Raw genomic sequence first — 23935 nt, forward strand, 5'->3', positions numbered from 1 at the left:
TATTGATTACTGTGTTAAAGCACCTAAAGAAAAAATATTCAGCTAATTTACACACGTCTTCTTTGGAAACAGTTGCACACAACAGCCTGGTAGTTGTAAAAAAAAAGGTTTGGTTGCTACGTCAAATTAGCTTTAGAGCCTGTTGCACTTCTTCAGAGCCTTGTTCAGCAATTTGGCCTGAGCCATCTTGTTTTTGGAGCCATATGTGACCATATTTAGACAGGAGGTTAGATCTGGAGAGAAACGAGAGGTGAGCAAACACTAAGGTGTCAGCTAATGCTAGCTTGGTTAGCAAGGTGTTTCTATAAGGCTCTGTAACTGTGATATCAATTCAGGATGCTAATGCTGGCAAGTAAGAAAAGACTCCTCAGAGTGTGTTTTAGTGCTAACACAACGCTGAACAAGACATTTTCAGGTAGCTGTCGTAGGGACCTGTCAATCACAGATAGCCCCGCCCTAAACCCGCTTTCTTTTCAAACTAAGAAGCTACGACCCCTTTCTACATGCAGTCTGTGAGCTGCAAAAGAAGAAACAGCAGAGTGAAAGTAGTTATAGTTTCCAGCCAGACAGCCACATGATGACCACTTTGTCCTCCTGTTAGTGTTCTGCAGGTTTATTTACACGTTTACAGGTAAAGAACAATATTATGGATAACACATGTAGTGAGAGAACAAAGGTGGTATTCAGGCAGCGTCTCCCTGGTTGTCAGTGATTGTTGGGCCCTGCAGTCACATTATCACCTTCACTGAAATTAAAACACTGCATGCTTGCACATCACACACACACACACACAGGCATCTCTACAGCGCTCACACACCGGCAGCTTCTCTGCACTGACCTGTAACCTAGCAACCGCCTGACGTCTCCACACATGCACATGATTAAAGGTACTTTCTTTTCCATTCAGAGCATGAACCCTTTGATAGATTTCCCCCCCTTCGACTCGTGCTTTCTCCGCTCAGTAGCATGCCAAGAACACTCACATTACAGACAAATATGAAATATGGATCTCCACGCCGTTTTCAGCCTTCTGAGGCCGGCCGTGGAGCTGCACAGCCCCGTCATTAGCTGCTCTGGAGGGCTGTTCTGCATCTGGCTTTCCAAGTCACACCAGGACAGAGGCTGAGCTGCAGGGGTGTTTGGAGGACTCTCTGGCCTAAACAGAAGCTCTGATTCTGGGCCTGCACCACTCCATGTGCTCACATAAATAACCACCATGCCAGGGCTGAAGGGTTTAGAAGGTGGAGAGCTTTTTTTTTTTTTTAAGCAAATCCAAAACCTAAAAGCATCATTTTAAAGGACTGATGCAACTGAACATAGATCAGCTCTTTAGTGTGCTGGAAACATTAGCTACAGAAGCTAAAATCTTTAGCTAATGACATCATGTTGTGGGGTTACATCATGCTACATCTGAACGGGAGCTGAGATGCTACTTTATAAAAGGCTTACGCTAACGTTAGCGGAGCAGCTGATCTGAGGACTTTTTCACTCAGACTGAATCTTTAAGTGAGATTAAATAAGACGTTTGCCAGACACACCTGTTCCTCGTCACTGCCCTCTGCTTGGTCCACTACCGTTGCTGTTGCTTCCTGTCTCCATGCAGACCTGATGGCAGACGAATCAAACACACCTCTGTGTTTGCTTTTCTTTGTTTTTACAGCACGACATCCATGCAGCACGTTTACACTCATCCACACCACACACGACTGACTTATTTTTTGTATTGTAGTTTTTTGTATCTGTGTGTCTCCTGTTTTTGTCTGAGAGCCGGGCTGTGTGTTTTGCACACCCATGTATGTTTTCCTAATAAAGTTACATTAGAATTAATAACATTTTAATTCAATTTTAAGCCAGCCCAGCTGGAAGAACGTTCTGAGAATGTTCTGTTCTGTTTGAGCGGGAAGTTTTTATTCGGTTCTCAGAATGTTCCTTTTAATAGCAGGAGAACGTTCTCTGAAACATCTTCAGAAAGTTGCAGTGAGAATGTTTAAATCACATTTCAGGAATGTTTTATAAATCATGTTCTGATAGTTGAGGCCGAACAAACATCCTGAAAGGATATAAAAGGCGTTCTGACGTCCAGGTCTCAATAACATTGTGAAATATCTTCACAATGTTGCAGTTAAAACGTTTTGTCTTAGTTTAAGTTTTAAGAAGTTACAAGAACTTTTTGAAATTAAAAACATCCATAAAACGTTCTTTGAATGTTAGATTTAAACGTTTTCTTTCAAACATAATTGTAGGTAATGTTAGACAATGTTTTGGGATTGTTCCCTGCTAGCTGGGATGCTTGGAGCTTTGCTCTATGGTTGATAATGTGTTGGACTGCTGGTTGGTCCGAAAAAATGAGGGGTATAAAACAGAAAAATACCATCTGTCTAAAATATTTAGAAATTAACAGACAGAGAAAAACACTAACGTATTGGCATCGAATGAATACAATATTTAAATTAATAAATTACAGTGTAAATAAATATAAAGTCTGTTATTTGTTTACTTTATTTGTTATATTTCTATATTTATTTTCTTATTCTTTTACAGATTGTTTTATGGCTCCAAAGATGATAGCAACCCATCAGGGTTCTTTCCCAAAAGTGGCCCCGCCCCCTTTTGGGTGAAAGCTGTCCCTGGGTCCTGAGATGTTTGACCATTTAATAACTTAAATTAAGAATACATTCGGCATCGTGACATTAAAATCTTATTATTAGTTATAAGTGTCCATGAGTGTCCGTTCAGTCTGCCTTCATCGTACTTAATGATGATTGTTCGCGTTGTGTGACCGGAGGTGTCATAAGCTGACATCACACACACTGTGTGTGTTTAAACAGTGTTACCTGAGTTAGATCATCAAAGTGATAATATCATATAACGGAGTCGTTTCAGATCAGCTCAAACTGAATGTAACCTGGATGCTGACGTATATTATTATTAAACGACCTGATGGAGTGTGAGAGCTCTGAGGGGAGCACGTGTGAGCTGGTTCTCTGGAGAGATCACATTCAGCTCAAGCTTGCAAATGAAAATGAAACAATGATTTTCGCCGCAGTTTATACGAGATGTGACATGAAAATCACCAGAATTATGTTTGCGAATGTGTGAAGAGTCTGGTGACAGACGCAGACTACAGCTCCTGCTGTTCTAAACACAGCGATCGCTGGTTTAGGGAGAGCAGATGGTTCGAAAACCGGGAACACAACACAGGGTCCCACCGTTTACCACTTTGAGGCAGTCTGAAGCCGCAGAGCTCTTCTTTTAGCCTCTTTGTCCTCCGGGGAAGTAAAGAAAATCTATTTTTTTCACTGATTGAGACACAAAATTCGACGCAGAAGCTGAAAGGCATGTTACTGCAAGTGATCTCAAAGCTCTGAGTTAGAGTTGGGCAGTTAGCTTCTCCTTCTGGCTACATACAGCTGATTCAATCAGTCAGTGGTAGTTTCGCCTCTTTGTGACTCTTTGTATCAAGTGTGTGACCTGTTATCATTGCATCGTGCTACATCGACAGCTCAACAGTTGTAGCAGTAATAAAGGGAGTCAGGGCGTTGCAGAGGGTCAAACACTTCTCCTCACTGCAGCATCATGTGTACTGCACATGTGAACACAGGCAGGATCTAATTCAATAAAGCCACCTGAAGATGTAATTTGGGAGCTCTACATAAATTGCCTCACGCTGCATCATTGCTTTCCTCCTCCTACTTCCCCTCATGTGCTCCTCCTCACACCTCCTGGTCTCCGAGTGCATTGTTAAAGCTCTCCAATAACCAGATAAAGGAGACGCAGGGGAACCCGGACTGAGACGAGAGAACAAGGAGGAACGAGCGAGCAGTGTGTGCGTGTGCATCTACTGTACACGCTGTGGAGGGATATCCGTGTGAGACGCCACACTTTCTGCTTCGGAGGGTTGTTTAATCTCCAGCAGGGAGGAGGAGGAGAAAAGGAGAGAAGAGGAAGAGGAGGAGAGAGCTGCTCTGAAGACTTTGAAGAGACTGTGAGACTGGAAACAGGAGATAGGAGAATGACTGCAAACTGGCATTAAATGGGATGTATTGTGGAGGGTGTAGAAATATATTCACAATCTGGAGTGAAAAGATAAAGAATCTTTATTCTGGAAGTTTTCTGGAAGAAAGTGGAAATCAGAATCATTTGTATACATGCAAACATAAAGGCCGTATTTAATCTGAAGACGTGATGATACTAGAATACGTGCGCACGGCGAAGGTAGTTAAACAGATTTGTGCTCAGATAAAATGTGTGAAACCATCCAGCTTCAGCTTTATAACACCTCCTCAGCAAGTGACTCATGAGAGATCACATTACTGCAATTTATTCTCAAACACATACAGATAATTAGCATTTTAATAACTTAGATAAAACAGTTCAAACAGAGTCAAACAAAGCAGCCACAGGTGATTCCAACAGTTTCACACCCTGAAAGCTGCATTTAAAGACGATTTTACAGCCTGGATTATTAACAAAGATGACAGAGCGCCACTGCAGGGATAAAACATCTGATGGAGCGGCTTTCTGTTTCTGCCGGCTCTGTGATTGTACTCTGAGATGTCACTTCCTGTGGGCGGGTAAAGAGGGATTTCCTCACAAAGCAAATCTAATTTGGCAAACAGAGAAACTAAAAGATCTTTGTTTGTTACATCACATGTGTTTGTGTAAAGCAGCGAGGGTCACAGGGCGTGGTGACAGGCTGATGGCACACTGAATATATATAAACTAGAGCCTGAGCAAACACATATCTTCTGGACGACATTTTCTGGAAGATATCGACTGATCATAGATATCGATACGTTTTCAAATATGCAACTATATGAAACTTTTTTTACACAAGGTAAAATGTAGGAAAAATGTTTGTGGAGATTCAGGAATGATCATGTGGTTTGGCAGTCAGAGTCAGTACTCCGACTGGAGCCCTGATTTTCAGGACTCGTGACTCGGACTCAAGCGTTCACTGCATTTGGACTCTGAAGATGGAGAGGAGGACTCGGATTAATCATTGATAAGGCCTGTTCGTGTTTGTTTTAAGGCATGAATAATTCTGTGAGTTTGGTGTAAGGCCTGGCACTCGTGTTCACGTCGTCTTGTTCATCAACAGTTCCTGCAGGACGCCTAAAGAGGCGCCATGAATCGTGCGTTCTGCTTTCAAAGATTTTACAAATGCAGTGAGAGCAGAGCAACATGTTCGATGTGTAAAAGAACCATCGAGGAGAAGACGGGGACAGACTTTAACAGACATCTGGCCAGGATCACCCAGGAAAGTTAGTGAGATGCTAAAGTTACTTGGATTGTCAATAACCTTCACCTTTAGCTAGCTGCGAGCTAACATGGACACCCATTCGGACTCAGGTAACGGGGATTCGGTCTTGAACACTGGGGACTCGAGACTCGACTCGGCTGGAGGTTTGGTGACTCGACTGCACCACGGGTCAGAGCGGAGAGCTGACACTGTTAGATTCTGACTGTGTCGAAGGTATTTACAGATATCAACAGCTGTACTTCAGATCACGTTTGTGAATATTAAATATGAGCAACAATTACATCTGAGAGACCAACAATTCCTCTTGTAGCTGGTCAGATTTCACTTTTCAATATCAAAAATTTAAATTTCTGATTTTATATTTTCACTAATCAAAATCCTTTTTCAACATGTTCAAATGCACTTTTAGATACGTGTAATCTTTATTCTTACGAGTTAAAAGCACCGACCGGGATTTCAACAATGAAATTCGGTTGAAAACACTGAAATCAGGTATGAGACATAATTTCAACCATTTTTCAACCAGGTTTGTTCATTTTAGCGTTGAAAGGGTGACGGAAGTGATGATTGTAGCTGCATTTCTCCAGAATCATTTTGCAGCAGTGGGTTAAATCCCGTCTTCACAAAGACGTCATTTCAACGTCTTTTAACAAGAAGGTTCAGAGACATCGCAAAGGGAGCAGTTTGAAACATTCCCCACAGAAGAAGAAGAAGAAAGAAGACTGAGCATGTGCAGGGAATTCTGCTGTGCAGCTCTGACTATGAAGGCAAAACGAGCCCTGGATGCTGACGGAGGTGCTTAACGCCTGACGGGAAGACGAGTCTGCAGAGACCTCGGTGGCCGATGGTGGTGAGTGCAGCTCTTGTGAGATTGAAACCCAACTCCGCTTGTGTTTGCAGTCATGTTCTCGTTGGTGACTGTGATGCTCTGCTCACTTAAACAATCATTTTAGCCGCTAAATATGAGATGCGACTTGAAAATTGCCGTTAATACGTGTGTGAATGTGAGATGAATCGTCGTCAAACTGTCAGTGAAAAAACTTTGAACAGTTTTAAACGTCTTTAAACGGAAAAACACTCGCTGGGTAATTACAGATATGTATTATTTAATTAGAGATATTTGCAATGAGTTTGGACCGGTCAAAATGTTATTTCTACATGACATGTAACATGACAAAATTATATATATGATATCTAAATAACATGTTGACTAGTTACTGTAACTGACTCTCTACTGGTCAAACGTGCTGCTTAAAGTTCAAGTGCCTGCTATAAGTGTCACAGCAGTATGAGAGGAGATGAGTCATGAAGTCAGTAAACACTCACACATCATCTATCTAAAGTGTGCTCACATCATATCAGTCTGTCAGACCAGACAAAGGAAGGTCGCTGCAGTAAAACCCCTGAGTGTTACACAGTCTGCCTTTATTTGGTCCAAAATGAATCTAACCTTTGACCCTGTTGGCACCATGACAACCACAAGAAAGCACCTTGACTCCTGCTAGATCTGCAGAAGTAAGGCCACTCCGGCCAAAGTCCACTTTGAGGGGTTCTCTTTGGTCTTCAGGTTGAAGGTCCACACGTAGGTGGGTCCTCTCTGCCGGGTCTTATAGACGGGACACTGGTACACGTTCCTGCTCTCCTGTTTGTCCACAGGAACGGCCCTGATGAAGATGACCGGCATCGTCGGGGTGAGCTCCTTCAGGCGGGCGTCGACAATCATCCCGGTCTGAAGAGAAAGAAAGTTTGGAGGAGAAAGAGGAGCGAGGGAAGAGGAGGGGGGAGGCGAGGAAGTGTGGGGGTGGATGACAAGCCAGTCAAGCACAGACAGAAACTCTTCACAGAGCTGAGGGAACTTATAAATTAGTTTGAGGTGCAGTGAAAACTTCCTCCAGACACTGTACTTCCATTGAGGCTGCATTTAATAATGTTCTTTTGTTGCAGAAAAAAATAGATGTTTGACTAATCTTAGCTGGCACGGCCGTGGTACACTCCCAGTTTGCACAACACACATGCACGCACACACACACACACACACACACACACACACACACACACACACACACACACACACACACACACACACACACACACACACACTGCGGTACCCTTGAGGAGTGTTGAAAGTCAGCAGAGTTTGAGTGGAAGTCAAGCTGCCCTGCCTCAGAACACACACTCCATAAACACGCCGAAACAGAGTGGTCTGTCTCATTAATTAATCCTCCTACACTTAGCGCCTGACAAACACAAGTTTCTCCATGCATGCACTGTGACTTTCAGGAATGAATGTAAATCCGGATGACTTTGGAAAGCTCCGAGGACGAAGCTCTAATTGCATCTGCATTTGCTACAAAACTTTAAAGAGGCGTTAAATACCAAAAACTCTGTTTGTTTAAATACAAATGATGCGTGTGTTTAAGGAGGCCATGAGGGATCATTAGAGTGAGTTTAACGACACTGTAAACACGATCATTACCGTTACAGATATCTTTTTTATTGTTTAATAAGAATTACATGAAAGCCGCGAGAAGTTTAGCTTGAAATAATAAAGATGCATTTCTGATATGAAAGCAGAGGGTCTCATTAAACTGAATATAAACCTTCATAAGTGGTTCAAAAACAGCTCAGACGGCTGCTTAGACTGTGGACACGGGACGGATAAGGTTTGATTGACATGTATCTGTTCCCCCAACAATCAGCTCTGTGCAGCTTCATGTGTCTGAGTCAGAACCAGAGGCATCTGAAGGATGAGTTAAAAAACACTTTGCAATCAGTAACATTTAAAGACGATTATACAGGATATTATTTTGTTTATTTTATTGTATTTAAGTTTCTTGACAGTAGAATCGCTGCTGTTTACTTGCTTTATATTTCTTTTTCTATTTATATGTTCAATGTTTTGCATAAAAACACCTAAAACATTCCTCGTATGTGTAAACTTACTCGGCGACAAGCTCTAGTTAGCAGTTAGCATTCATGTGCAGCCCTAGCTGAGCAGCCTCTATTTGTTGTCAAAGCTAATATTAACTTTGAATACATGCTAAATGATAGCTAGTCCAGTAATGTTACAGCATATCCTGTATAAAAAGATGGCCAACATGACAGCTCCCAAAAAGTGAAGTCAAACCCTCTCTAGCGCCCCCTGCTGACTGGCTGCAGTATAGGTCATAAAGCCCGCCTCCTCTATGTTAACAGATGGGACGTGAGTCATGTGACATGAGTCTGACACTCAACACCTGCTGCTGGAAAATACATGATCTCCAGCCCGCCCTAACAGCCAAAAACAGACGACCATTGTCAACACTCAACATCAGCTGCTGTCAGTAATCACTCCTTTGCTAACGCTGGGTGTAATCAGCCGAATAACTGGTGACGAATTAATTTAAACCTAATATCAAAAAACGCTTTCAGCAGTGTCCATTTCGTTAACGCAAATAATGACGATGAATATTTATCAATTACCTTTTTTCCATGATGAAGACGAGACGCTGACGAGCTAAAAATAGATCTGTGATCATAAAACCTCTGACGACACGAATGTTTTGTTTCCGTTAACAAGACAAGACCAAAATGTTAGTGATGAGCTGTCCAAAAATCCATGATATTTCCCCACTGTCGTATCTGTCTGTCAAAATACAAGCAATTCATTCCTCTAACTGGGTAACCCGGTTATAGATAACAGGTATCATGAAGGTGGTTATGAACTTTCTCTGTTAACTCGCTTCCTGCTTCAGGCTCTGAGCGCGCTCAGAGATGACGTTTTACACGTGATGTGACGCTTCTTCCGCACTGAAAGGAGCGATTACCGGCTGCTTCAGTCTGACTGTTTCAATGAGAAGCGAGCATGAAAAGCAATCTATAGAGGCTGTGTCCTCGTCGTATAGATGATCTGCTGAAATCTGAAGTGTTAATTTTACCTGAAGCAAACAGGTAAAAGCAAGAAGGACTGGAGCAGGGGTCATATTTTCTCAAGAGAGAAAACGTTCTGACTAAAATGTTTTGAGTTGTCGTCGACTAAAACTGGACTTAAACGATAAAGGGTAAAAATGACTAAGATATGACTTAAACTAAAAAACATTTTAGTCTAAAGACTCTAAATCTAAAGCAGCTGCCAAAATGAACCCTGGCTTTCACAAATATTTAAACTGGAACTGATTCCGTATACTTTAGATGCTTATTGTTGTGTACATAAAACCATGAACTACACTGTTAGAAGGCGGTGGTGGATTTGGGTTCCCAGAGGCTTTATCACATTCACACACAAGCTTCCCCTGTGTAACGTCAGCATCTATTCACACACGAGGTGTTTATCATACAGGATCCTGCAGGCTTTGATGTCTGAAGCCGCTCTGAACAAAAGGCACGCTTCATTAATATAGATGAGTAAGTTTATCATAAATCTTTGACTTTTACTGCTGCACAGAGCTGCGTCCAGATGGAGCGCTGCTTCCTCTCCTCTTCACTCTCTGCTGCTCCCGGCCAGCGGCACCAAGCCGGCCGCGGGGCTGAGAGGAGGACACAAAGGGAGGAGGGGGAGGAGGAGGGTGGAGGAGAAGCCCGGCCCGTCTGTCCGCCTGTCTATTTGTGAGTGTCTCCAACTTTAATGAAGAAAAAAGGAAGCGCTCCTCTAAAGGGCGATCTAAGTGTTCAAGTGCACACTCTGCACATTCCCTAATTAAGAAGTCTACAGGGATGCTCCCTGAAAGCCGGCCGCATATACACAAGCTGTATGTATGGAGATAGATAGAGCCCTGGGACGCTGAGTAATGCACTGAGAGCTGAACGCAGGCAGGATGCAAAGCAGAAAATTAAGCCACAAAGGGAATAAGGAAGCCCTTCAGGGACAAAATATCCAACTTCCCTTACTTGACTCAGTTTAAAGATACATTCTGAGCTCGCCTCATGTTCACGTGTAGACGTAAGAGTGTGTAAAGAAAGATTTCTGTGAATCAAAGTGTTTGTGAGCTTCTCTGGAGACTCGCCGTCAGAACCAGCTGTTTGTTTCCTCCATCAGCTGAACACAGAAATCAATGACTGACTCGTGTACCTGTGTGTCCCAGCGTGCCCCCTCCATGTACAGCCCGTGTACGTACGCCCCTTCACGAGGAGGTACACTGAAGTCCTCACGGTTCTTCTTGGTGACGTCGCACTGCAGACCCATGCTGTCCAGAGGCCACTCGTTCCTGCCAGCCAAACACAGAGAGGTCAGCCATGTTGCAACATGTGCTTCTATTATTTCTAATCGAGCACTTCATTAATGTAGTGATATATAGTCAATATAGTAGTTTACTGCGTCTCATCCCTGATTCAACATCAGTGTATCATGCACCTCTCCCTCCCTCACCTGCGAGCCATGGCCTGCATGATGGCTGTGAGGAACGACTGTGGGTTGAAGAAGCCGGCCAGCCACACTGCAGAGGGTAAGACGAAGTCCGCTGACCAGCCCTCAAGCTCCCTGATCCTGGCTAACAGGTCTGTGAACCACAGGGCCAGGCCCGACATGGAGGGGTACGCACGCTTAGTCCAACTGTCCGGCACCAGGTCCAGAAAGATGGCGTTCTGCAGGCTCTCCATGTCACTGGTCATAGTTAACTCTCCCTGAGGGGCGGTCACAGGAAAGGAGGACATTCAGTGTCAGAAAGAATCAATTTGCAATCAATCATCACTACAAAATACATTTCTAATATATTGTTAACATATTTAATCACAGAAAGGCAGACAAAGATCTCTGGAGAAACATCAGGAAAACTTCTCTAAGCAGGGCTCGACATAAGCACTGGCCGGGTGGCCTGTTTGTAACCCCCCGGGCCAGTAGATAACGCATTAAACTGGCCCGGTGTGCCAGTAGGATCCACAAGCCCACAATGTACACAATATAGTAGCACTCCCGAGATTCACAGTCCTGATGGACGGGACATTTCTACGCAGAATCCCGCGGTAATCTCCATCCCATGTCAGCAGCAGAAAGGGCAGCATTAAAAATAAAAAAAAGCAGAGTGCGCTGGACTATGAAAAAAAGAGGAACAGATAGGGGTGGGTGGTATACTGGTTTCAATATGGTCACCGGTGTCACGTTCTGCCATGACATGGATTTTGCAACACGGTCATTACCGGGATAAGCACACACGAGGGACTTCCCCCGCTGTACTACTTACTTTGGTCTATTTTTATGAGTTTACAATAGTTCCACAGTTGAACACATGTATTCAGTATTAAGAACCCTTACATATGGAGAAACAAAGTTTGACATTAAAATAATACTGAAATAACAAATTATTTCAGGACCAGTGAATTTGGAAAGTGCCAGTAACTTTGGTGCCAGTGGGAAACTGTGCTCATTGTCCACTCTTGCTTTAAGCCTCGTCACACCAAAAAGTGTTGCAGTGAATTTCATCCGTGCGCACTTGTGAAACTGACGGTGTTGTAGAACAGCTGTAGCCGCTGAGCTAACCACTAACATGCCAGGAACACTTGAACTAGCCTAAGCTAACGGTAGCACGAGGCTAAGACACAGAAGCTTCTTCTGTTTGGACAGACAGTTAACACAGTCCTGTTAAACATCTGCCTGTAACTGTAGCTTTAAGTCAAGGGAAGCATCTTTTAGCAGTGGTGATAGCCACAAGAAGAAGACATTAGCTAAAAAACTAATGGGGGTCGAAGTTCAAAGTCTGCCGCTTTATGTGTTGTCAAAGCTGCTATAAACAAAACAAAACATACATTTTTGGTCTTCAGTTGAGCTCAAAGTAGAGCACAGGACATCTAGTTAAAAGATCTGTACTATATTGAATATAGACATAAACTTTATTACAGCTGCAATTTGAAGTGTTTGCTTTAGTTTGATGAACCAGCTGCTTGTTGACATTCGAAAAATCTGCTGTACGATTTCTCCGTGTTCAGATCATCTGTATAAAAGCTCTTTCAATTCATTTTTTCTGCCTCCTATAGAACAAGTCATCTTTAGTTGGTGAGTTTTCATTAAAGGAAGGAACCAGGAGTTCAGCTTGTCACTTCCTGTTTGCCTCAGCAGCTGAACATTGGAGGTGACACCTTCCAGCCGCAGAAGGTGTCGACCGTTAACCAGCCCTCAGAAACTACTGACGCATGCATAAACATGAAGCTCGGCACGAGAGGGAAGAAACAGGCTGTAAGACGGTCAGGAGGAGATGTCTGAGGAGTGATGAGACAGTGGAAACAGAGGTGTCCTTCATGTATCACTGATGTATAGATACCTGTATGTGACAGTCATAGCAGTTGTTTATGGGGTGATAAGGTTCTGTAGATTGATCTGCATCTGTGCGTTGACAGTGAACCTCTCACCTTCACCACAGTCCTCAGGCTGATCCTGATCTGTCACACTCTGACACCCCTCACCACGATGAAGCTGCTCCATCTCACCAAGGCTAATATCTCCTAGCTCCTGTTCTTCTACTATAAAGGCGAAATATGATTCCATTTGCTGCTACAACACTCGACATGCCTTTTAAATCACTGAGCTGATTTATTGAGGCTTGTAGTGTTGGGAGATCGAAGCCTCATAACTCCTGACAAACGCTTTTACACCCCCCCTTTCCCACCCCCCCTTTCTCTCTGCGTTTGTTGTTAACACACGACTCAGGCAGCTCCACACACAGACGTCTCATTCCTCTCTGCTGCTGTAAGCTGAGTCTCTGAGTCATTCTAAAGAGCGAGCCTCTGACACACGGCAGAGGGAAAGGTTTAGTTCTGCAGGAATATTAATGCAGCCGCCTGTCAGAGTCAACAGCAGCCGAGCTGACGGAGAGAGAATCACAGGTGTTGATGATAATTGGGGGTTTTGTGGAGGATTTCGGGGAACGGTTCACATAAAGTTTATTTGTTTTACATTTTAGGTATTTAGCTCGTAGCAAATCCCTGAAAACCCCGCAATTCTAAAGATTGTATCTCGATTTAGGCGGTTCCAGGGAGTCCCCACCCGAATGAGAAATGAGCCACATTCTTATCATCACAGGGGGAGGTGTGGAGAGATAAACTCTGTGTAATTTAATGTTTCTGACGGCATTTTAACCAGGGAGAAATTACAGGCTATGGTCTGTAATGGACTTGGACATTTAGCAGGACAAAGCCTAGAGAGAGAGACAAGAGACGCCCTGTGGGGGAGAGAAGAAGAGTTGGAGGAGAGGTGTGGAAGGTCAGAAGTGAGACACAATTTTCATAAATCTGTAACAACTGAGCACAGACATGAACACATATAGATATCATTCAGTGTTGCTTAAGTTAAATCATTAACGATCATTAACCATAAATGAGTCACGATCCTCGGGCTCCAGCGTGTTTGTTTTGTTCTTTTTGTGGCCCAGTTTCTCTCATCAGTCAGTTAGGTCCCTGTCAGACCTCACCTGCTTCCCCGGGGCAACGCCTCCGAACCGCCCACCTTCGGCAGTCATCCAGTTACGCCTTCCTCGATCCTTCTCCTTCTTCCCGTGCGTTCCCTCCAACCAGTGCCACTCGCCGGGGCGGCAGTGATTTTTGAACTGTGCAGAGCACCTTTTTCTCTCTTTGGCCTCTTTGCTAGTTAATTGTGGTTACTGGTTTACTAAGATTTCTGTATATGTGGTTTAATGTTAACTCGTAATGAGGCACTAGATGTGGGCATTAGGTTTAGTCTGTTTCTTCTTTCCATATTCTGATATTTGCACCACATTAAGGCCCTTTCCTTTGTTATTTTCACACTACTTTATGTGTGGCTGTTATACACTGCTCAAAAACCAATATATTATTATGGTATTATAACACCAAGTCAGTGAAGCTTCAGGGATATCAATCTGTCCATTTAGGAAGCACAAGTGATTTCAATGTTTTACTCTGATTTTGGGTGTGATTTTGAATCCAACCCTCAATGGGCTGATGAGTTTGGTTTGATTTTCCACTTGAATTATTCGTTCATCAAGATCTGATGTTTGATTAAAGTGTTCCCTTAATTTTTTTGAGCAGTGTATTTTGTTCGAGCAGGTAAGATTAGGGTAGTCAGCAACGGTTTTATTTCATTCCATTATGTTTTTCTTTTGACGCAGGTAGTCAGTACGTAGGACATGAGGTAGGAAGATGTTCTGATTTGTTTGATTCGCTACCACCCGCAGCCCTTCTCTTTTGTTCTGTTTATTGTTAAACAATAACCGGCCTGTTTTCCTGAGTACATCGGCATTATGTTTCTTCCTTTATCCCCAGACCCTTACTGGGTTGTAACAAAATCATAGAACAAAGACGAGTCAGAACTTCGTCTCGTTTTAACTCTTCTTCAGTATCAAAATATTTCAGTGACGTCTGTAGATCTGTTGTGTTTTTTAGTTCCACCAAACGCTGAACAAGACTTTTTTTCACTTTGCCGTGGAAGCATCTTGTCAATCACAGGTAGCCCCACCCTAAACCCGCCCCTCTTTCTGGTCTGTGTGACTCTTAATGGGAGCATCAGTGACTAAATGAACATCATGCTGTGTTGAAGAAGGCTTGACACTAGAGACTGAGAACATAAACTCATTAGGAACGTGTTTACTGAGGGAATAAAGAGAGAGAGAGGGAGGACCGTTTTCTCACAGAGTCGCCCCCTGCTGGACATTAGAAGAATGCAGGTATAAGGCACTTCCACATTGTCTTCACTTTCAGACCCAGACGCTACATCCTCTTCCTCTACAGACCACGATTACAGGTGTTGACTACAAAACAACGCACCCTGTTGCTTCCTTCTCGAAAGTTTGCTGCGATGAGAACAAAGAAGGACAACCGGGCAGATTAACCTGCTGGAGGGCCCCGAGGGGGAAAATGAGCTATTGAGCCCCATTGACTTCCCACGCCCACATGCCGCCCTCTGGGCATTGTGATCTAGGAATTACCAATTGTTTCAGGGCAGTCAGACCCCTCTTTGTGTCCAAATACACACACGCACACACCTGGCATTAAGAAAGTTTTGTCAACACAAACAAACTGTTGAAGTTTTCCATGTTACGTTTACGAAAGAGGCAATCTACAAGCATCTGAAGACACTGCTTTATTGTGAGAGCTGGGGACTAGTGGTTCAATCTAACGTAGATGTTGGCTCCCCTTGTGGACGCAAACAGTAACCCTGCTGTTGTAAAGATCTTGATCTTGACTGTAAGGCCGGAGATATTCTTGCTTTTTAACCTTGTGTTCACGTACACAACCGTCTGCGTCATGAATGTCATTGTTAACATGTCTCTGCACTATGCGTGTTACTGGAGGATACCTCTAGAGGGCGCACCAGAGAGCTCAGACTGTATGCAACTACTGTACGTGCGGGATGTAAACAGCAGACATGGAGACACTCAAGGAGGTTACTCTGATGTTCATCCTGAGATCACAGCAGAAACAGCTCCTGTGTGTTCGGTGGAGAGAACACACCGTCTGCTCCGTCCCCGCTCCGTATCTCCAACATGTTCCTCCGTGCTCGGACGTAACGGTCCCGGACTTGTTCCCATTTAGTTTTGCAGGTTTCCACGTCGACTTCTAAAACAGAACTTATCTGTCTGCAGCTGTTCGACAGGCATGTTTGTCTCTGTGCAGAGGCAACAACACACCGATGTGGATCATTGTGGACTTGGTCTATCAGCTCGTCTTCAGAACTTTCTGCCCTTGTTGTCCCTGCTGCTGTGTTGACCCTGTCACATCCCCTCTGCCTCTACACTGCCCCTACTGCTCATGTTTCTTTGATCTGAACACACGGTCGCTTCTCAAGCTGCTAACTGGACTGTAAACAATGCAGCGCACGGGAAAGGAAGTCTGGGCTGGAAGTCCTCACCTTGAGTCCCAGGCTGAGCTCGCGGAGGGAGCGTCTGATCTCCTGTGTGAGTACATTCATGCGCTCACACTCCTGCAGCGCCACCACCTGGTAGGGAGTCCTCTCCTCCGCCTTCGCCAGCAGCTCGGCCATGTTGAACTCCTCCGGGAGCCTCTCCATGATGTCCTCCAGCGCCGCACGCACCTGATGAAGGAGACAGCCAGCGAGTGAGCGAGTGAACAGCAGTAAAAAGTGATGTTTGAACCATTTGACTTTTACAATTAAAGACACTAAAGACAAGAAAAGAGAGGAGAGAGAGTGGGGTTATCTGTGTCAGATAAACCAGTGCTGACAGTCTGAGACACTGTTACAGTGTGAAGCAGACAGTCCCATAAATATTCATGGAGATATATTTTGCAAGGCAGCTCTTTGTTTTCAATAACAGTCTAATCCCTCCAGAAAATCAATGCTCACATCATATTTTTGTGGGTAAGTGATGAAAGCTAACGCCCGTGTCAACATTTTCCCAAGGCAACCGGCATTGGCGATCAATCAGCGGATTAGGTGCCGAACAAAGGATATGAGGTCATCATATCTATGGATTTTTCAGTTCAAATATCTGATCTGTGTTTGGCAGCTACGGAGCACGCTGAATACAGAGTGAGGCTGGTTAGCAGCGCTGCATGGCTGTCATCTGTTCAGACAGGAGCATCCAGGCTTCTGAGGCAGAAAGGTCACACATCATAATAGATCCAGGAACACAAACACACACACAAATACACACAGGCAGGAGGGAGCATGCAGTGGATAATAAAGAGCTGTTTAATGGAGTTATCCTACCAGTTAAACAAGGTTTACTTCAGTTAATCAGGATTATAAAGAGGACGTTTCACAGAGTTAAACTCTAACCTTAGTGACATTTACATAATATGGATGATCTAACAGCCAATCACAGAGCAGAAACAAAGATGAAGCAGCCTGCTCTCTCACCGGGCGAGCGAGCAGCGAGTCAGCTACTTCTTTAGTCTCATAAATAAACACCTGCAGTCAGTCACCGCTATAAAAAGAATCTCCTCTGTGGAGACTGTTTAGCTTTGATACTGTAACTTGGCGTTCGCCAACCCCTCCCATCTCCCAGTCCAAACGTCTCCTTGGTTGTATGGTAGTGCTCGGCTCGAGGTTGTACGCTGCAGAACCGAACCATCGACTCTTCACTTTCATTTTCTCTAGTTCTTTCTGTTTACAGAGTCTACAAAAAAATGTAGAATCTGTAGGCAGGGCCGTGGATTTTCAGTACAGGAAGCGTTCTGGTTTCTGTTTGTAGTGAGCTTGTAGTCCGGGTAGTATTGAACAATCAGCAGGGTTCAGTGTATGCAGGAAAAACAGTGCGTGTGGAGAGCAGGCAGAACGTAATCCTCCATGATGACATCCTGACTCCCATCAGCCTCATCTGATGATTTCTTAATCTCTATCTGCAGCAAGTTCAGCTAACAATCTGTTCTATATCAAAACAACTTGAGACAAATCTGCTTGACACTCAGCGCTTAGATTTCCTGACATCCCTGAATGCATCATAAATGATGGCTCCGCCCTCCGTCTCATGTTAAAGTAGTTTTCTTCTCCTCTTGAGGACAGACCTGACAAAGCTTCATGTTGTTCCTAATCTGCATCATGATGTTGTTATTTCAGCAAACTGAAGAGCCGTTAATTAAAGTCGATCACAAGAAAAGTTTCTGTTTGGGCTTCATCCCGCTGAAGTAAGCCAGAGTGCAGCCTCTGTGTAACTTACTGTTACAGTGAAACTGAGACTCAGCACAGACAGATGAACGGGCGCTCCTCCGGGGGATGTGATGAACCAAGAGATGACAGCGTTTATTTAGCAGACATATCTGGAGGGAGAATTTACCTTTGATCTGAACACACGGTTGCTTCTCAAGCTGCTGACTGGACTGTAAACAGTGCAGCGCACGGAGAAGGAAGTCTGGGCTGGAAGTCGTTTATCGCTAAACGCTGGCTAAATCGGACACGCCCGATATATAGAGGATATAACATCATCAGACTATAGCCGATGGGTTCTGAGATTGCCTTTTACCTGTGATTGAAGAGAACATACAGTGAACAGGAAGAGTTGGCAGCTGTACACCTTAAAAACAAAGTATAGTGAAGATATTTTTAACTATTTAAGCAAAGTCTTAAACAATAAATTCTATATAGTTTATAAAAATATTGATCGTCCAGCTGGTAACTTTATAAAACAGCCCTCTGTTCATGCTAGGCTACTTCACCTCAGGCTCAACCAGAGTTACAGTTAATCCACCAATGAAACAGAGTGTTCTCCTCTTTACTGCTGCACTTTAAACAGCATCAAACTCAATTTGTAGCACATGTCAGATTTAGCCCACTTTGAGATAGACTGCTCTTACAGAGTACTAAGCCTGTAACCCAAACAGGCAAGGATTGTTGCAGGTGGTTACCAGGACAGGGGTTCTGTCCAACACCTCTATTTATCTAGAAAAACAGTGCAATCATTGGGTTAAAAATGCTTAAGCAACACTTGATCATATACAGTATAGTAAAAATGCCACTATTAAAAACGATACCAGAAGATAAATCAGGTTAATGGTAAAAATAACAAAGCCTGTAACTAAACCAACATTTTGCTGCTTGTTGAAAGCTACAAAAAGCACAAATGACTTTTTAACAAAGCAAACACTTCTTTATTCATGCGGTTAAAAAAGTGACACTTTCTCCATTGAGGGATGGTACAAAGCAGCACTCTCTCTCTCTCTCTCAGAATATTTGTTTGAGCTTTTACACTCAAATAAGCTTCATTTCAGAGCAGTACTGAACCAGAAAATGCACCAGAAAATGCCAGCGCTGTAAAAATCACCCTGGGTGCTGTCAGGGGCCCCGAACAGTTGGCCTGCAATTTATTTTCACTTCAGTGTGCAGCAGCTACAGAAATGTCACCTGTTGTCATCACACATTTAAGATGTGGCGCTCGAGCCCCGAGTTTAGTGAGAGAGTCGGCTCTGTGAAAGGTTTGGGTTTACATATCTGCACTGAATATCTCCCATGTATGAAGGCTTAGCTTTTCAACACACAGTATCCTATTAGAATCAGAGGTGGGTTCAGATGCTGCCATGTTACTCCACCAGACCTCACTGACCTGCGAGTGGGTCATAACAGATGCATGCACAGGAGACCCGAAAGTTTCCTGACGTATCTTACACGTCAAACTGCATTTAGGGGAACATTTGTTTAAAATGATGCACAAGGAATCTTGAATGATTCTAGATGAGAAAAAATGGGAGATATAGTTTCTTTTTTTGCAATACAAGAATAAAGTAATCTATAGAATCAGGGCGGCATAATTAATCGACAAATAATCCTGATCACAATTTAGTCTTCCCACGATTAAATAAACATGATTGACGTTTAAAAAGCTCCGCCCGTAGAAAACTCTGCTTCATATCAAATCAAGCGCTCCCTAAACTAACAGCCCCTCCCCCAGGGGGCGATGGAAAGGTCATGTGATGAGTGGAAGGGTAAACAACAGAGACAGTGTTACGGTTCAACGAGTGACCATGTTAACTGGAGACTTTCAGCCGGATGCTGCTGTGGTTGTCGTGGTTACAGTAGCTGTCGACAACAGGAAGAGAGTACGTAGCTGTCCTTGTGACGTTAACGAGCTCAAAATTAGTTACGTCTTTGAAGTGTTGTTTCTGCAAATGTGTCATGAAGGCTGCTAAAGCTCAGTCGTGTTTTAAAGCTGTTTGTTGTTACGCTTAAACAGGAAGAGAGCGAGTCACTCGTTAAACAGAAACACTGGCCCCCTGAGACGGCTCGTCAGCGCTTGTTTGGAGGTATTTCAGGTTTAGGGCGAGTGATGTTAAGAAGAAACAATAATCAGCAGAAAAGCCATGAAACCTGCGTTTGCGCCGCAAAGCGACACGACTAACTTGTTGAAGCAGCTGAAAAAACAGCCCAAAGTGCAGCATGATGAGTGTATGAAGGCCAAGAGAGAGAACGAGCTGCTCCCCTTCCTCCAGCCTCAAGTCAGACATCCAGAACAGAGACGCTGTGCAGAGACACCCTATCCACCCAACTCTCAAAGACACAATTACCCATGATGCACCACATTCAGGTAAAGAACCTTATTTCAAGTCTAAATTTGATGCAAAATGTGTACATGAGCCTGAATGCAGCACAAAATGGAACTGAAAGCATTGATCTGTTTATCTAAATGTAAAAGACGGTAAAATAATCGTGATTATCATTTTGGCCATAATCCTGCAGCTCTATTAAGATTAGAGTCAAAATGTGAAGAATAAAGTGGAAATACCACTTTAGGAAAAAGACAACATGTTTACTCCCCCCATAAAATTAATAGAAAGCTTTAGCTGTAAGTTACCATGGGAAAAACCGAGGGGAACATTGTCCTGCTTATAAATTAGAAAACTGTGAAGAACTTATTTTCTTGAGTCTTTGAGACCGCCTTAAAGTCCAGGGGGAAACACGAGTCAAATCCAATGAATAATGATAACAACAAAATGTTTTGTCAAGATTTCCCACATGTTTTAAATAAGTTATAGTCTAAACTTATAATATGACACAAGACGATTGTGAATATAGGTGATTATCAAACATACTGGAATCTGCGAATGAATAACACCTTAATCCCTTTCATCAACAGTCACGAATGGATGTACTAATCAGGTGTTCAAATACTGTTAATTATGCTGAGATGGGAAATAAATTGATATAATGTAAGAGAATGCCAATATCAGCCAATACACACATGAGTCTATCTTTGTTACAGTTGTCTTCTTTACCTTCTCCTCTCGTGTCGCCCCGCCTCCCTCTCCCCCTCCTCCGTCCCTGGGCTGCATCTCCAGCACCGTGCGGAAAAGCTTCTCCGATGTTTGTGTGAGGAAGCCGATCTCAGCGTTGGGATGAAGGCCGTATAGGTAGGGCGACTCAGCAGGCAGGGTGTCATCGATGTACTGGAGCAGAAGATATTTATGTTAGCACTTAAAAACTCTTAAGTGTCTGTTAATAACTGTACCTCCTCTAAAGCATCACTTCTGCATGGAGTACCACAGGGCTCCATTCTAGGTCCAATTATATTTTCAATTTACTTAAAGCTTTTAGGTCACATTATCAAACAGCATGATATCTCATTTTATTGCTATGCAGATGACACCCAGCAGTAATTGTCCTGTTTACTACCTGAACTAGCTAAATCATCTTCCCTGCATGATTGCCATGCTGCATGAAGGATTGTACAGTGGAAAACTTTCTTAATCTTTCTCTCTCAACTTTTCTTAACTTTCTTCAACCAAGCTCAACATGTCGTGCCCACTGCTAAGAACCGTCATCCTGGAGTTGCATGTCCAGTCTTAATTTATTTAATTTAAGTTATTTACAGTTTTACAGCTTATATCTGGCTTATTGTAAAGCATGACCATATCATATTTGAACTTTGTATTGGCACCAATCTGGTTATAAGATATGAAACACAATCAATGTTGGGGGTAACCTCGTAACAAAGTAATCCGAGTTCTCGAGTAACGTAACGCGTTAGTTCTGCAAGCAAACTTTCTCATAAACAGTAATCTGTTACTGTAAAATAAATCACCATATTTCTCTTTTCCTTTTGTCTCCACAGACACAGAAAGAAGGTAAACACAGCTGTGTCAGTGCGCATGTGTAGCTAGCTAACTCAGCTAGCGAACTGTCAGAGAGGACAGCGTTTACTTTGTGGAAATATTCACATTATTCTGAATGTTTGGGTGAAAGGGACGAGAACAACATGACGGTGAAATGTTAGCTGTGTCTGGAGGAGAAGTGCTCGTCAGCTGTGAAGAGCTCGACTTCAAACGTGAAGAAGCATCTGTAGCTAAACACAGCTCCACAACACTGGTGGGACTAAGAGCCTGTGTTGTATTGTTGTCATGGAAACAGCTGTGCCTAATACTGTATGCCTCTGCCCAGTTCACTGTCAGACTGTTAGCATAACAAAGAGCTGTAAAGGTTATACTGCATCGGTCAGTCCTGTTATCAGGCTGCAGAGTTACAGATTATGGGCCGTAAACGAGGCGATGCAGAGACGGTAGAGTCGATACATTCAAAGGTAGACGTACAGCAGGCTACATGCTGTCCTGGCGATATAATACACATGTGTAATGAGTCACAAAGGCCGGTTTAATTTTTGGTAACACAAAAGTATTCTAACACTTTACTTTTCTCAGGAGGTAATGCAGGAACGAGTTACTTACTTTTTGCCTTCTAAAATCTGTATTTTTATCTGTCTCGAGAATCCCATGAATCGGTTGAGCTCTAATATAAACACAAGCTCTAATGTGTTGTGTTACAGCACAGTCATATTGTATGATTTAGTGTATGGTTTAAAAAACAGTGTTCAGTACCTCTTTAAATAAAAAGTTGTGAACTTGAACAGGACAATATTTCAGAACTATCCCTAATTTGCTCCACAGATGATGTTTTATTAATAGCATGGAGATTGGCATCTCCCATTACATGCTGACAGTAAGGTACCAAAGTCTTTTCTTCCTCTCAGGTGCTTCCTCTAAAGTAATGCTGACAAAGGACCAAAATGGAACCATATACATGATGAGATTTCTCTGGGTGAGACTCAAACACTGGGGATCAATTGACAGACTGTTAATGACCATAACAAGGGGAAGGAAATGTGGCGTTTTCCATCTGCTGCTCCATAATGAATATCAATATGCTTTTAAGTTGGAGCAGATGAAAGTGGAAGCTCCACAGAAGACGGCTGCTTTCAGTGGGGCACTTACATGAAATAAAAAAGGCTCTTCTAATCATAATGTCCTGATGAAAGTTTTGATGGGAATATATTGGCCTTTAATACAGAAACACTTTGTAGTCAGCGTGTTTGATTTCTGAACGTGCTGGCTACCTTCAGCTGATTGAATACACCTGTACATTGTTGAAGGAGGAGTAAAACTGCTGAGTCACTCTCCTTCTTTGTGCCTCTTCCAGCCTTCTCCTCCTCTAAATATACTGTTTGCTCCAGATGGCTGTGAGGGAGGCGATGGCCTAACAGACCTCCGGGGACCCACGGGCCTTAACAGCCTCTGTTCTGCGGCCAAATCTCCACCACTCAGCCCTGGGCTCGGCTGTGTGGTGACAGCCGAATGTAAAACACTCCAGCCCTTCTCTCCCGAGTCACACACTGACAGCCAGGATGTGCCCGCTGAGCTGCACCCGGACTGAGGGAAAATTAAATACAAGTCATACTCCACAGTCCCTCTGCCTCCCCGGGGACCTCATGGGGAAAATCTGGACTGTCTGCCTGAACACATTTTCTGAGCCGCTGTTATTCATAGATACGTTGGCAGTTGTCCGTTTTTGTTAAAAGACACCAGACAAGCTGCTGCCACATCTTAGAAAAAAACACTCCTTTAAAATCTACTGAGTTGATCCCAACATGTCTGGCCTCGCTTATCTATTCCTCTCTGAGAAGGATCACACGTGAGCCTTTATCGTGCACTTGTTGTCAGTTGTACCAGATTTATCTTTCCAATATAAAACTTCTGCTATTTCAGCCTCCATGATTATCTTGTTTCACCTCTCAGATGCTCGCTGGCTGTGGAACAGCTGGACGGACATTAAACCAACCAAACCGTCAACATTGTTTTTTTTAAAGATTTTCTTTCTGGCCTTTTGCTTTTAATAGAGAGGACAGTGGATAGAGTCAGAAGTATGGGGAGGAGAGAGCAGGGCTGATGCAGCAAAGGGCCGAGGGTCGAAATCCAACCAGGGGCCACTGCGGCAAGGACTTTGCCTCTGTAACATCGGGCACACGCTTTAACCACAAAGCTAAACAGGTATCCTGTCACCATTGTTTATAATTA

At 43.4% G+C, this 23935-nt stretch overlaps 1 protein-coding gene across 1 annotated transcript in view; it reads right to left on the reverse strand.

Annotated features, from left to right (window-relative positions):
- Positions 1-6764: 6764 nt before the first annotated feature.
- dnah9 (dynein, axonemal, heavy chain 9) overlaps positions 6765-23935 on the reverse strand; it is a 189618-nt gene continuing 172447 nt past the window's right edge. Inside the window, exons 74-78 of the mRNA XM_069663994.1 lie at positions 20867-21037; positions 16053-16235; positions 10608-10861; positions 10311-10446; positions 6765-6992 (exon numbers count right to left, since the gene is read on the reverse strand). Coding sequence (XP_069520095.1) covers positions 6765-6992; positions 10311-10446; positions 10608-10861; positions 16053-16235; positions 20867-21037 — 972 coding nt within the window. The remainder of the gene's footprint in view (positions 6993-10310; positions 10447-10607; positions 10862-16052; positions 16236-20866; positions 21038-23935) is intronic.

The sequence above is a fragment of the Semicossyphus pulcher genome, unplaced genomic scaffold (assembly GCF_022749685.1).
Source record: "Semicossyphus pulcher isolate SPU_LCO1_2020_fin unplaced genomic scaffold, fSemPul1.0.p SCAF_16, whole genome shotgun sequence".
Lineage (NCBI taxonomy): Eukaryota > Metazoa > Chordata > Actinopteri > Labriformes > Labridae > Semicossyphus > Semicossyphus pulcher.